This window comes from Ostrea edulis, chromosome 1 (assembly GCF_947568905.1).
Source record: "Ostrea edulis chromosome 1, xbOstEdul1.1, whole genome shotgun sequence".
Taxonomy (NCBI): Eukaryota; Metazoa; Mollusca; class Bivalvia; order Ostreida; family Ostreidae; genus Ostrea; species Ostrea edulis.
Genome location: NC_079164.1, coordinates 66,940,234 through 66,955,412, shown reverse-complemented (window position 1 = coordinate 66,955,412; position 15,179 = coordinate 66,940,234). Strand labels below are relative to the sequence as shown.

General features: G+C 34.0%; 2 protein-coding genes across 9 annotated transcripts in view; one reads left to right on the top strand and one right to left on the bottom strand.

The window, feature by feature from the left end:
- The first annotated feature begins 725 nt into the window (after nucleotides 1-725).
- LOC125646622 (BRCA1-associated protein-like) lies at nucleotides 726-7,299 on the top strand. Its single transcript, XM_048873034.2, has 14 exons — nucleotides 726-897; nucleotides 1,841-2,005; nucleotides 2,149-2,485; nucleotides 2,626-2,736; nucleotides 2,906-3,098; nucleotides 3,408-3,473; nucleotides 3,576-3,664; nucleotides 3,757-3,832; nucleotides 4,501-4,568; nucleotides 4,700-4,880; nucleotides 5,065-5,154; nucleotides 5,266-5,379; nucleotides 5,472-5,618; nucleotides 6,631-7,299. The coding sequence occupies exons 1-14, from the start codon at nucleotides 816-818 to the stop codon at nucleotides 6,808-6,810; spliced, it is 1,899 nt and encodes a 632-aa protein (XP_048728991.2). The 5' UTR covers nucleotides 726-815; the 3' UTR covers nucleotides 6,811-7,299.
- A 2,345-nt stretch (nucleotides 7,300-9,644) lies between these two features.
- LOC125646627 (eukaryotic translation initiation factor 4E transporter-like) overlaps nucleotides 9,645-15,179 on the bottom strand; it is a 47,555-nt gene continuing 42,020 nt past the window's right edge. For all 8 annotated transcript variants that reach the window (XM_048873050.2, XM_048873066.2, XM_048873061.2 and 5 more), the window contains one exon: nucleotides 9,645-12,679. In XM_048873050.2, coding sequence (XP_048729007.2) covers nucleotides 12,501-12,679 — 179 coding nt within the window. In that variant the 3' untranslated portion in view covers nucleotides 9,645-12,500. The remainder of the gene's footprint in view (nucleotides 12,680-15,179) is intronic.

The window sequence follows — 15,179 nt, the reverse complement described above, 5'->3', positions numbered from 1 at the left end:
GTATACATGCATATTTGGAAGAAATGTTTCAAATTTCAAGATTTGATACTCTAGAATGAAATTCTAAAGATATTAGAAATGAAAAAAAAAATATCAATTCAAAAATCGTTCTCAGCATTGAAGTGGAAAAGCATGTTCATATAATATTTGTGGTCATCAAATTTAAGCAAGTCAGCAAAGTTATTTATTGATTTAGTAGATATGCTTTTTGTATTATCTTCACTGTAATATTTTTTGGCATTATTTATTATTTTCACATACATAGAAAGAAATAATGGCTGACAACCCCCCCCCCCCCCCCCCCCCCCCCCCCTCATCACAGCAGTAGTAACCTAGTGGAAATGTTGAACTGATGAATTGTTAAAACACATGCAGTGAAGAACCAATGTCTTCCTTCCGATTCAGGATTTTGTAGTTCTAAAAAACTACCACTTTTTGTGTTTTCCCTGTTATTTCTTCAATCTGGTTTCTTCTCTCTTTTTTTTTTTTTTTTTTTTTTTTTTTGTACGTTCGTTTGTTTGTTTGTTTGTTTTGCTTGTCAAGAATATTTTTCAGTCGAAGTCAACTTCTTTTCAATCTGCCCCTCCCTCACTTTAAAAACAATATGTTAAAGTTTGGAAACTTCAATACACAAATGACCAAACAGCAGAATGTCGATCACTTGGTCATATAGCAATCCGGATTTTGTTTTCCTTATCGTCAGATTCAAGAAATAGTTATATTGGAACTCTTTAATCTACGAAGGAAAGAAAGGAAACTTTGACAGTTTCCAGTTTCCTACGTAAAAAAAATAGCGAAATACGGATGTTTTCCAAATGTCTGAGTCGATTTCTTTGGTAGTTTTACGGCTTGAAATTGAGAGGGGATATTCTCTCACCACTGATTTGAATTATAAAGGTAATAGAGGGCTTCTTTAACAAAGCATTTAGTGATAAGTGACAAGTCATATTTATCAGTTTTCAAAATTTTGTAGTAACACTTGAATGATATATTGAGTATACAGACAAATTAATACATATACCAACAGAAAAAAAGGTGAATTCAAAGAGGTTTAGTTCAGTAAAGCGTCTACCATGTATGACAACCCAGACTGGCATAGCGACATATCAACATAGTGACTTTCGTCAACAAAACAACTAAATGGTTTTCAATATTAGGAAAAAGCTACTCAGCAACATCAATTCGACTATTCCCAAGGACAATTATTGAATGGGATGAACTTAAAGACCCAGTAATGAGTTGTGCATTAGTGTCAGTACACTTTGTCCAGCGATCAGACACAGGCTCTCTCTCTCTCTCTCTCTCTCTCTCTCTCTCTCTCTCTCTCTCTCTCTCTCTCTTGTAAGTAAAAGCACTTACACAAATATGTATATATGTGCCAAATCTAAATAAAATTTACTTATACATGCATTGTCGCATTTATGCTGTATAAGCTAAGCAATGTATTTATCCAGATTCAAATATTTTCACAATTTTTTTATTTGACAGTTACTGTAAAAATGAGACACTTTTCTTAATGTGAAATTGAATTCTTCTCCCTTAGTTTTTATATCCATATCAAGGGAAGACTTATCTTGTATATAGTCTGAAATATAAACCAAAACAAGAGGGGGAAAAAATCTTTCCTCCATATAGCCATGGAAAAGTGTCTCTCATAAATCTGATGCAATGACTGCCCGTCGGTTTAGTTGTGAAATAACATACATTTTCATGATGTGCTTTTCTCAGTGAGCTTTTAATCAAATTTCACATTTGTTTTCATAATATTGCAAATCCATAGCCCTTTGCACATGTCTCAATGAATGTGAAACTTTGTTTTCATTTGATTTTTTTTTTCTAGCACCAGACTTTGAAGTACTCGGTGAAAAGGAGACAGCTAAACTCAAAGCCAGTTACGCTGAGGCTGCTTGCAGCTCGAAAAAAGATATTTTGCAGGATTTATTGGTAAAGAAGTGCAGAGGAGAGAGGATATTCACCGACCTGACAATAGAGACGTATTTAAATGGTTTGTTCATCATTAACAACTTATGGTATTCATCATGATGAATTATCATTACCTAACCATAAGGTAAAACTCTAATTAAAAGAAAGATTCCTTACACCTTTCCTTAACATTATTTTTAAATTAGAAATTATCCCTATTTCTAGACATGAGTGAACAAGCAGAAAAACACTCAAACCTTTCAACAGAGAAGGTCAGTGAAGAGACTAAACGAAAGAATCCAGAAATTGGTGCCTTTTCCAGAGAAGGCTCTGTAGCATCCAATGCGTCAACATCAAGTGGAGAGAAAATAGTTTCAAAGGAAGTTTTTTTCCAGCCAATTGATGAAAGTGATGACAGGCCAAATCCCGGTCAAAGGGGAGAGAGGCCCCACAGTGGGGGAAGGCTGAGGAGCAGTCCCCGTGACTCCCCTACAATTCAATTCTTCTCAGGAAATCCGATGGTAGAGAGGACATGTGGAATCTTACACCTGTACAAAGACAAGTAGGGACTTATATCAAGAGTATTCAAAAAGGTGTTTCTCAATGGAAAGGAAACCAATGTTATTATTTGATGTGAAGCATGTAAAAATTTGCATTACATAACAAAATTTATTACAAGAACTGTTTTCATTTTATCGCCAGCAAGAAGACATTATTAAAGGAAGAGGTCCCTAGAAGTGAATTGATTTGTATGTTAGCTGTGCCAGCAGCCTACACTATTCATGATTTGGTTAAATTCACTGCCCCAGTGGTGTAAGTTGCACGTAGTTGGCACTGTGCCATGAATGATAATTTAGAATTCCCAGGTTTCATCTTGAGCAGAATAACATTGCTTTGATCTTATACAAGACATTCTTTTCAAATTCAAATTTGTTGTTTTGTTTATGTACAATACCTATAGATGAAAATTTGAATGTTGTAGCGAAGGTATTGAGTACATGAGGATTATCAGGGACACCACTCCAAACCAGTACATGGTCCTCATAAAGTTCTGCAATCAGAGACTGGCAGATGAGTTTTTCAACACATACAACAATGTGTCCTTTAACTCAATAGAACCAGACATTTGTCAGCTTATTTATGTGGCAAAGGTGGAGGTCATGAAAGACTCAGAGGTTAGTGTTCTCATTTGTCAGGTTTGGGTAATTTTTTGCTGTGGATTTGTGCTCAAAGACAGTTTTCTGTATTCTTACCTTTTCAGTCCTATTAGGAAGATACTATTTTTACAAATGTTTAATTTGTTCATCACTACATACAACATATATATACAAAATTACTCACAAGAACATAATCTTTGAACAAGGCAACCACATTTAATATACATAAGAATGACAATTTCACATCTGAAAAACATGATTTAGGTCAAATAACTTGTATTCAAGAAAAGAATGATCCCATAATGCATCACTTTTTGTTTTTTCCAGGGGGCCTGTTTACCTGTGACTGGTCTGACAGAACTTCCTAACTGTCCTGTTTGTCTAGACAGAATGGTAGGAGTATGATACGAATAAAAAGTCTTTACAATTTGACCAAATTATGCAAGAAAAGGACTTGTTGTTTCTGGGTTGAGATAAAATTGTTTTTGTTTACAGGATGAGTCTGTAGATGGTACACCAGTATTGACGATTCTGTGCAATCACACTTTTCATGTCAACTGTTTAGCAAAATGGGGAGATACAAGGTGAGTTACTTTTAGGGACATTGTGTCGGACTTTGAATACCTTGGTTCAAATGAAGTATGTTGTAATGGCGATGTTGTTCATGTATCTGTAGCTGTCCAGTATGTCGATACTGCCAGACCCCCGAGGAAACAGCTGACCAGAGATGTATGACTTGTGGCTCTCAGGAGGTAACTTAAAGATATCTTTCTAAACTTTTAAAATGAAATGTAAGGATACCTTTGGGAGTCATATCAGGTTCAACATATTTGGTTCTCGGGACAGTTTTCAATTTAGTAATTCAGCAGTGTTTAGATAACTACCACACACTCTGTCTGGGAAATGAAGTATGCAGTAACAGAAATGAAGTATTGAAGATTTGCCTTAGATTTGATTCAGTATATCTCAACACAGAAATCTAACTAAACACACTTTTTTTCCGTTGCTTCCCTTCCTCAACATTACCATTATAAAATGATCACCTCCTCCACCATGTGACATGAATCCTAAAAAGTTGAAACTTATATATGTAAACATTGGCTTTTTAATCTGTGGTATCCAAACCATCATGCTTATGCAAAGTTTGCCTTATTAAATTTTGTGCCATGTGGCTCACTGCTAAGAAATCAGTCATTCAGTATTGAATGTGTTTTAATGGTACATGGTATAGAGCAGTGATTGTTTCAACCTGTATGTACTAGATGTAAATGTTTTCTTAAAAGTAATGAATACATGTATATTGAAAAATTTATATATGATTGTTATGTCATACACTTTGTAGTGAGATGGTCAAGAGCGGATAACCCTGCGTCTGCGTTCCATATTCTTATTTCAGAATGAGTGTGTATTTTTCTTGCAGAGTTTATGGATTTGCTTGGTGTGTGGTAACATTGGATGTGGCAGATATGTAGAGCTGCATGCTTACAAGTAAGAGTTGGGTGTTGTAGGATATACTGTTTAATATGTGTCAAGAATAGAAATGAAATGTACTACAACCTCGTATGCAATTCACAGGAGAGAATCACATGATGATGTATTAACAACATGCTAAATTTCAGGCATTTTCAAGAAACACAGCACACTTATGCCATGCAATTGGGTAACAATCGAGTTTGGGATTATGTTGGAGATAATTTTGTTCATCGTTTGGTTCAGAGTAAAGGTGATGGTAAACTGGTGGCAGTGGAGGACCAGCAAAGTTCAGAAATGGATGGCAAGGTTGATGCTCTATCACTGGAGGTAAGAGTGGTGTCAACTTGTGTGATTTACCGTCCATTTCTCAAAGGTCTGGTCACAAAACCACCAACCTTTGAAAACTTGATGTTGGTGGTCCTGAGGCCAGATATATCTTGGATATCAAATGTTTCTTACATAGCATTGGGCATGTATTATACATGTAATTTCTTATCATAATCTATTTTAGTACACATATCTCTTGACAAGTCAGCTTGAACAGCAACGGAAGTATTTTGAACAGAAGATGACTCAAGTAGAAAAAAGTGCACAAGAAAGAGTAAGATTTTTTCCAGTCTCTTGTTGGGAATCATATGCACACAGTTGTTTATTTATAAGTATCAAACTTTTTGTTGTCCATTTAGATTTTCATAAGTCTATTAATTTTCAGGCTGATATCTTGGATGTGAAATACAAAACCACTATAGATGATTTAGAGAAAGTGAAAATTGAACTACATGCTGTGAATAGAGAAAAGCAGTCTGTGGAAAAGAAGTGTTCACATGTAAGTTAAACAATACTGAAAACATCGACTGAAATACGTGTACCTACATATCTCAAAGATAAATTCCAACTGAGTGAGTTCTCCTGTTGTAGCTCCACGGCCGTTTAACATCAGCACTGAAGGACTTGCAGGAGGAGAAGCAGATGAATAAGTGTTTGTTGGAGAACCAGCAGGTCTGGCAGAAGAAGGTCACAGTGCTGGAGAGTCAGGTTCACGACCTCTCACAGAATAAGGAGCAGGTTGGTGTATTCCATTTCTGTCTAGTCTTAAATCAAATTAAAATCTTAATATATTTTCTGCTTGCTGGAGTAGAGTATCGGGGCAAGAAGAAAAGATACGATTTTGATTAGATTATCCAGTCTTCTGGCTTAACAAGAAATAAGTCGGGGTGATTAATTGACTGGAGCTAGTGGAAATACACATAAACATCTTTTTATGCAAGAATTACCACAGGTTTCAATTCATGGACAATCCCCCTCTTCCCATCAAACTAGGCAGCTGTATCTTACATTCACATTTTAAATGTTTTCTACATATTTCATGTGTAAAAATTGCAACTTCGCAAAAATGTAAATGCTCTTTTGTGCAATGTCACAAGTGATTTGCATCACACTGCATGGATCAGGTTATTCATGCAATTTGAAGTTACGGTAGACTTGACAGAAACAAATGTGAATGCATTGCTATATTAGCATTTCCAATGTTTTTGCCTTTGATATCTTTACAAATTGTAATGATGGCCATTTCATCAGGAGAGAGCTGCAGTATTAAACAATGCATGTGTCCATATTGATAAATATAGTACATCAATTTTAATGGCTGGGAATTCTGACGGAAATGAATGTAGAATACTGTAAATTCCTGATTATATACAAGAAATTTATTATCGCGTAATTTCGCGAGAGGCATCACTCGCGAATTAAAATTACTTGCTTTTTTTTTTTATATTTCTAAAATACATGGAAAGACTAGATGAATAGAGCATTCACGAATTTATGTTCTCGCAGTTTGACTTACTCGTTTCATTTCATGATATATGTACTCCAGAAAAATAAGGAATCTACAGTAAAAGTATAGGAAATAAATTCTAACATGCTTCATGAAACATGCCAACATGAAGCATTCATACCCTCACCCTGTTTTTAGAATTGAAATTTTCTTGATTATATGTAGCACAAACATTTGATCATGAGAAACACTATAATATATGTATATCCATAGGATACTGATGATTTAGGTTTTGCATTTAAGGAGATTCAGGAATTGAGAGACCAGCTCCGTGATGTGATGTTTTACATGGGGGCACAACAGAAATTATCGGAGACATCGGAGGTCTCTGAAACAGAGCTGCAGGAAAGTCAGGTCATTGTTGGGGCCTCTGGAAACACTCCCTCCCCCAGGTCCAAGAAAGGAAGGAAAAAGGACAGATGACAGATGAAACAGGTGCCCCCTTTCAGAACTGGAGTCCTCCGATTTCTGCTCTCTGAATGTGTGATACGAAGCTGTGTGAACAGAACACTCTACAAGAGAGTATTGCCATAGATCATTTTGTTAACACCAGTTCAGTCACCTAGATGTATAACAGTTGCTCAAACTGCCTGTTGAAGTTGTTTTCTCTGTATTAGCAGAGAGTGGACAGTCATTATTTGTTTGATTATCATTAAGTGTGTGTGTGTATGAATTACATATTCGTTTTTAATCAGTATGTATTGTTTGGTTGTGAGGGGCAGATGAGTTACATATATAGTCTGTATTTGATGTTTCTCATTTTTAATGTTGTTTTGATTAATTGTACTCTCGGCAACAAAGAGGTGAGAAATGATGTAAAATTGGAATCAGAAAGATGCCTTTATCGTACACAGACTGACAGACAACACGTTGTGATTGTTATGGTATGCAATAAAATCTTTTACATCTACATGTTACATTTTGTCTGGATATTAAGACATGTTTAAAGAGCAAGTTAAATTGTTGAATATTAAACATGATGTTTAATTAATACTCAACAATTTAACTTGCTCTTTAAACATGACATAAAAATAGAACAGGATCTCAACAGATGCTCATGAACAAGAAATCCCACCTTAACTGCCTTGATCATATGTTCATATAGATAAAGATTCATATATTTGATATGTTAAAAGTGAAAAACTCTATTGGTCCCATGATTTTAAAAAAATCAATCTAAGACTACATCAGGATGCTTACCAGTAGAAGTTATGGTTCTATATATTTCTAAATTGTATTTGAAAGAAACTTGTGGTCGTTCTTTAAACAAACTTTAATCTGAATTACATGAGGATGCTTGCATAGAAATGTATAATGTTTTGTTGGGCAATTTTTTTTAAAGAAAAACTTTGCTATGTCTGTGTAAAACAATTAGCCCCCTACTGTAGTCCCATCCAGATACTAAGGCCATGGTTTTTACACAAAGATGCTTACATATGAATTTGATAAATTGTACTCTTGAATCAAAGCTTTTGAGTGACATATTAAAACAGGTCCAAGGCACATTTATGATGCTGCTTGTGTTTTAATTTCACCAAATTGAAAAAGATCACTGTTAGTTACAATATCAAAGAAAGAAGGCTTACCTGGGTAACCATGGCAACTAAAGTGACAAAGCTAATATTGTGCCATCCAAAATATTCTGAAGGTACAGATACGAAATGGAATTGATAATGTAACTGTGCAGTGGTCTGAACATGCTCGCTGTTGCTTAACTTACATGATCAAGAGAGAGACTCTACCACATCACTAGAACAGCTAGCTCCATGATCCCACCAAACACTAGTCACTATGCTGCCACCATTTAGTAACATGCAGCGGTCTGAACATGCTCAACTTGCATGATCAAGAGAGACTACCACATCACTAGAAAAGCTAGCGAGGTAGTATAAATCCCCTACATACTGTATGGTACACAACAACTTGGAACAGAACAGACTGGTTTTAGAAGAACAAACTCACTTCAGAGAAATATACTAGAACAATGCACAAAAAGACTGGGATGACTTAATAATTGTTTGTCTTGGTTCGCTTTCAAAATTTTGTCTTCTAGTGACCTTTGCTTTAACAAATTGACTGAAGTCTGTATCATAACTTCCTACTTGTACAGGCCGTATCGGTCAACCAAGTAGTTGAGGTATCACTAGCCTGAAGGGTTATGAAATCCGATTTTCTTGTTCTGCATATCTAAGCTAAATTCTAATACTTAGCAGCAGTATATAAAACACCAGCAAGTTCTTAAAATACAAATACCCCCTGAAAGTGTCCATACTGATGAAAAGTTACGAAACTCACAATTTTGGTACATTCCCTTTCTGCTTTTCCGAAGTACAGTATGCATTTAGCATATGTGCAGTATCACCATAATTAATTTAAAAGAAGTTCTTCAAATGATTAAAGAGAAGTTGCTGTCCTTTAAATAAGAATTGTCAGAAGACAACATAGCTCGCCAGCAAGCATGCCTCTACTTAATAACCTATCAATTTAGTTAACAAGTCTTGGTACCAAAACAAAGGTCTCTTCATGAGGCATCTACATGTAAAATATGAAAACCCTATCCCCCTTGGTTCAAAATATATAGCCCAGGTTGAAGTTATTTCCCTTGGAGACAATCTGGTGAAATGTTCGAGTCTCACACCAATGATGTAACTCTGGCAACAAAATACCTTAATCCAATGATGTAACAAAATATTGATGCTCACAAGCTAGGTCATCATTTTTCATTTCAAAAGCTCTGTGCAATTTCACATGTCCATTTTAATAAATTACTTCCTTTCTCGAATGTTGCCGAGGTGAATGTTATGCAACAAAGTATAAATTAGACTCCATAACAGTATTCAATTTTATTCAGAATACTAAAAACTTTTTCACAAACCATTTTTTAAATCTTAATTCTCTTGAAAATTGTATACAACACGATGCCGAATCCGATAAGCATGTATACTTGGGCACTTGCAAGCCGGCTGTAATGCCCGTTTATGGTCACCTGCTAAATAAAGGGTGATCACATTGTCAAGCTCCGGTGCAATTGAACCATCAATCACTAAAATCAGCTCAACATCTGGAAACATGGTGAAATAAAAGTCTAGAGAACGGATAAACACTACACTCCCCAGCCATTTTATGGTGGGGGCATTAAATCCTAGTAAACGCGTGTCCTCTCTTCAGTACTTCTACAACTATACACGTACAGCAATTTCATCCCAAAACCATTACATATACACTGTATATGCAGGTGTTGACAGAAAACTAACACATAAGATTTCATTCTTTATTTCAGAAAAGCAATGAGATAAAATGAATATGAACCCAAGCACTTGGCTTACTTTTAAACTAAACATGACCATGACACATCTTTGCCATAACAAACTAAACATTATCTTCATCTCTTCCCTTTTATAATTTTACAAAACTGACTTCTACAATCATTGCACAGAACTCAATACATAAAACATACAGACAACTGCTAAATACATATCTATAATAAAGAACTGGAGAAAAAGAAAAGCTTGTTTTACATATTTATAACTTTTTACTTTATTGTACTTTTTGTCAACTGAACAATAGAAAAGCTAGAGCATTCTATTAAAAACCACAAATACATGTAAACACATTCACATATCAAAGATGGAGTGTTTAAACCAATACGTTTGACATTGCTGTATTGGTTCACTCATCAAAAAGAACTAACATATCTACTGAATACTTCCACTGTTTAAACTTGGTGCTCTAAGAGAATGTTTTTGTGTCCGAGTAGATTTAACCGTTGAAAATCATTTACAGCAAAATAAAATTTTAATAAACTTAAGACAAATATTTGGCCAAAGGTCATGGGTTCGACAATTTTATCTCACCACTTGTCTGATAAACAACATTTTGCAAGGTTTCAAATGTTTGTCAACATCAAAACATTTACTCAACACAAAAATTTGATGAACTCTTTCTCACTTCTGTCATCCTTTCATGCATGAAGCTCTACTTTAAGAAAATACTCATATTTATAGTCTCCAAATTTTAACATTTTTTGGTCCACATACTGATATCCTGAAACATTAATTTAAGACTGTCGCTTAACATTGAATTCAGAGAGGAAAGAATGTATAATTTTACAAATGTTATAATATCGAACTTGTGTGACTATTTTCACTATAGAGTGTAATAATTACACAACTGTTCAATCTAGTTATCTGAACATTACAGAATAGAAAAGCATTCAGCTCTACCCCATTAATGTTGGTACTAGTCTATTTTTTATACGATATGCACAAAAAAATAAATATTGATACTGAACATATTTGAATATAAATCTGGATATAGCAGACAAGCTCTAAATTTTGTATTCAAACCAATACATTTTCATATTCTACACTTGCAAACAAAATAATGAAATATTAATCACCTTACAAATTCTCCTATATAACATATCACTTTTCCAAACTGTGAAGACCTTCAGTAAGATGGCCAATAACTTCAGGCGAACATGCAATTTATCCCCGTGTTGTGTTCTAAAGCACATCAAAAATGAAACACTCATCCTTCTACACATTTGGTCACATCATGAAAAAATTATTAATTAAGACATACAATTTTTAACAGGTACTAAATATAATTAGCACTAATAGAAAAATGTAAATTAACCAAGAATCCAACGCTGTAACTGTACAACAAAAATATTCACGTATGATTTTATAAGACCCGAACTAAACTAGGCTGTTCTATTCTTTGATTAACTATCAATGGATTCCACAAAACTTTAAAATACAGTAACTGTTTTGCTTTCTGTTACTCATTTTAAACTTTTGCAAAATACACATAATTGAAAAATACACATATAAGATATGCATCATGGATTGAAAATGTGTCTACTTTACAAATGTAACTATGAAAACGTACTGTTGAAAATACGGTTAAAACTTCAAAGTATATACTATAAATAATTGACTGAGTATCTTAAACACTGTATGCACTGAACAATATTAATAGACAGATTTGCCCATCATTTTTATAACTGAGAAGTTTGCATGTACAATATAAGCAAGCACATATAAGTAGTCAGGTTACAGACATTTTAATTGCACCATGTTTCTTCATATAACATTCAGATAAACATAAAGACCTCAATATACATTTGAAGCAATACTGTCTCCATATATAAATGAATATGAAATGCTGGGAGATGAGAAATGATATGCCACATATATGAATTCTAGAGAAGAAACTTCTTAGAACAAATCAAAATATACTTGTTTCTAATATACAAATGTATCAATATTTATTTAGAAAAATGTTTCAACATTTTTTTTTAATATGAACATATACTGTACTACATACTCAAAAGCTACTGTACATATTTAAAAATAACTAATATTTACAACTGTACATAAATGCAAGTGCAAAAATTAACACAGTGATTTGTGCAAAAATCACCGAAGGGAGGCATACGATATCAATACAAATATCTAATATTTATCACTCAATCACTTTCATTCATAATCATTCATATAACAGTGACCAACAAACTGGCATTGTTGTGTGAAGCTGATATGTGTATAAACACCCAGCACACTGGATCTCTACCACTACACACAGTCAACAAAGTCTATATACAAGGTGTGGCAAAAACATTAACAGGAATACGACCACAAAATTTACAATGGCAAATACTAATTTTAACAACTATGGTACAATATTTACAGTGGATGCCTTACAATGTATAACATTGATTCACAACATCAATCAGAAAAGGAAAATTTGAAATAAGAGACAAAAAATTATTTACAATACCACATAGAATATACAAATGTCGACACAGCACAATATACAGGGACATATTCATTCCGTTGTTAGCTACATGTACGTTACAATTTTTTTTTAGTCCAAATCAGCAACCATATCTGTTTAAAAAGTACACAGTTGCAAAAGAAAAATATCAAAAATAATAGACAAAATGAGGGTTATATTCAAAATATTAACTCTACATGCACTTGATTCAAGCATTCATGCAATGCACACATTCAATCTTATGCGTAATTTCATTCCCAATACCTCAGCCATTCTCAACACTACATTTCGACTAGCTTATTAGAACAATTCAGATCCAGTTTCCCCGGTCTTTAATTGGACACTGCCTGAGTGTGGCGCTCTATCTCGTCCACAGTCATTACTCTCTGTCCCTGTGTGGGAAGGGGTGGCATGTGGGGAAGCGGAGTTTTCAGGACATCTGTACCAAACCACTTCAGGAGATTGGGGTCATTGCTCTTATTGCTGTTTGGTGAAATTGGGCCATTCAGCACTGTGATAAAAAAAAATGCTTGATGTCTACAGCTACATATCAATTCATAACATACGTGATGTATGTGTACCGTATTTTGCCAAATATAATACGCAGTTGTGTTTAATACACACACCCCACTTTGGGTCTAAAAGTTGGTGAAAAAATGCACTTTTGAGTGTATAATACGCAGCAAAAATTTTGACTAAGCGGTAATCTTGACTGTATACTTTGCAGTAATTTTCACTTAATATTTTAGCAGAAATAATGAATTCTAAACAAAGCATAATAATTTGCAAACTTTTTGAGATGATTTTGAAATGTGTATTCACAACAATATATTACAAACATTAGGACTGTGTGTGTTTATATAATATATATCTACCTGTATATATTGCTATGCATGCTCACATGTTAATTTATGTCTCTGACATTATGCATGATTTCTTGTTTCACTTAGGCCAGAAAAAAATAATTACTTGGTTCTCAGGCCAGTTTTGTGAAAAATAAATGAGGGAGAGAGGTCTTCTTTTTTTCCATTTTACCTCATAAAAAACAGACGAGGGATTTCTTTTTTTATTTTATTTCAAAACTTTTTTTTTTTTAATCCATTGCTCAATACACATTGACAGAAAAAAAAAACATTATTTCCTTCTCTTCTCTTGCATTTTCTACATTCTTTTTGTGTGGCAATTGATTAGCCCTTCAGCTTTCACAAGTGAGATAAGCCCCTTCAATTTGCTCAACTGTGTTATCTGCACAGTAAAAGCATATTGGAGGGAACATGTACGATATATACCATACAAAATCCAATTCTGGCCAGAAGATTTCTTTAGAAAGAAACAAAAGAATATGTGAATTATGTAACCTTAATTGTTGTGTTGAAGATCCTTACTGATTGTCCATTCTATGTTGAAGAGAGAAATATGTTTTTTAATGGTATAATCAAGCTCAACAAAAATTTTATCTATCTAACAAATAAGGACAAATTTACTTGGTTGATGATTAATGAAGACAAACCAGTAATTGTCAAATTGAGTGAATATTTAGTGCAAACTTTCAGAAAAAGAAGTGATGCTTTAAAACTGCAAAAATCATTATAGTTTATTATTCATATATTGGTATAATACTGATACTGTCCATCTACTTGTATATATACATGATTAGCAATTCATATATGTATGTACTTGTTTCCCCAACATGCTGCATCCACATGCAGTCTATGTAACCTGTAGTTAATGTTGTAAACTTTCTTTCTTTTTTGAATTTCCTTCTTTATAAAATGTCTTACTGTTATGCCCTCTGGGCCCAAAATTGGAATAAACTTATCTTATACCAGTTTGCTCAGATTGTGTCAAAATCCAGTGAATCAGATAATGCATTAGAATTCTGTTACATGTGTATGTTTACAAAATGGAGTTGACAGATGAAAACAACAATCTTATTTTTTATTGAAGTGTGCATAATTGCTGTAAGCCTATGTCATCTTTGTGTTTGAGGAGTAAATCACGTATCAAAACATGTCATTCAGATTTCAGCGTTTCTACTTTCGTTTTGATACGGTACTAAATTTTGCCGAGTTTGTTCAGTATATTCCTGCACATACCGTCCTTTATCGTCATTTGGGTGAGATACATTATCAATTATCTCTAGAAGTTGATCGTAAATCCCAAAACATTCTAAAATCGCTCGTCTTTGTTTTTTAGACAAAATGTTGTGGCAAAGGCGACAACACGGGTTAAATATGGGGGCCGCCATTACTCAAACCATGGCGCAATTTGATTGCACGTGTCTGTATCATCCAGACGTTTGTCAAACATTTTACCGACAGGAGTCTCTAAAATGCGGTCGGGGTTTCCGGATTTTTTTTTAGCACCTTACGAGCGCATGAGAGAAATTTTATTTTATTCATTTAAATGATAAAAATGGGTAATGCGCATTGTTAAATGAGATGCGGGCGGGCCTGAGAACCAAGTAATTAATTTTTTTGGCCTTATTAAAGTGCGTGGGGAAAAAATTCTTTTGGTATTTCTTTACCCTGAGGGGCTATCTAACAAAAGCACAGTGTATACAACAATGGCTTCGTAAAACACATGTTCGGGTCGCCCTCTCATTACAGTAATTATTTCTTTTATGCAAAAATAGTTATTTCAAAGATTCAAATTAACATTTCATTAAAAATTATTCATAAAACTTATAATAAACCAACTTTTAGCCAAGTGACAAAATTATTTTCCAACTATTTTAGCACGTGACAAAGCATTGTGTACACATGCTTTAAATAATGGCAGCAAACGATGTGATGAATAGTCAGATCCAATGCAATATTTAATTGGCTGTTTCATGATAATTGAATTACATGTATTTAGATATTGTAAATATCACATTTTCTGCAATTATACATTTCTGTAATTTTCTTGATGATTTTTTGGCTTTTAAATAGGTGAACATGAAAAAGCGTACAGTATCTGAGGCCTAGGTTTTTGAGTGAAAGATCACACTACTTAATCCCCGAGTTTCA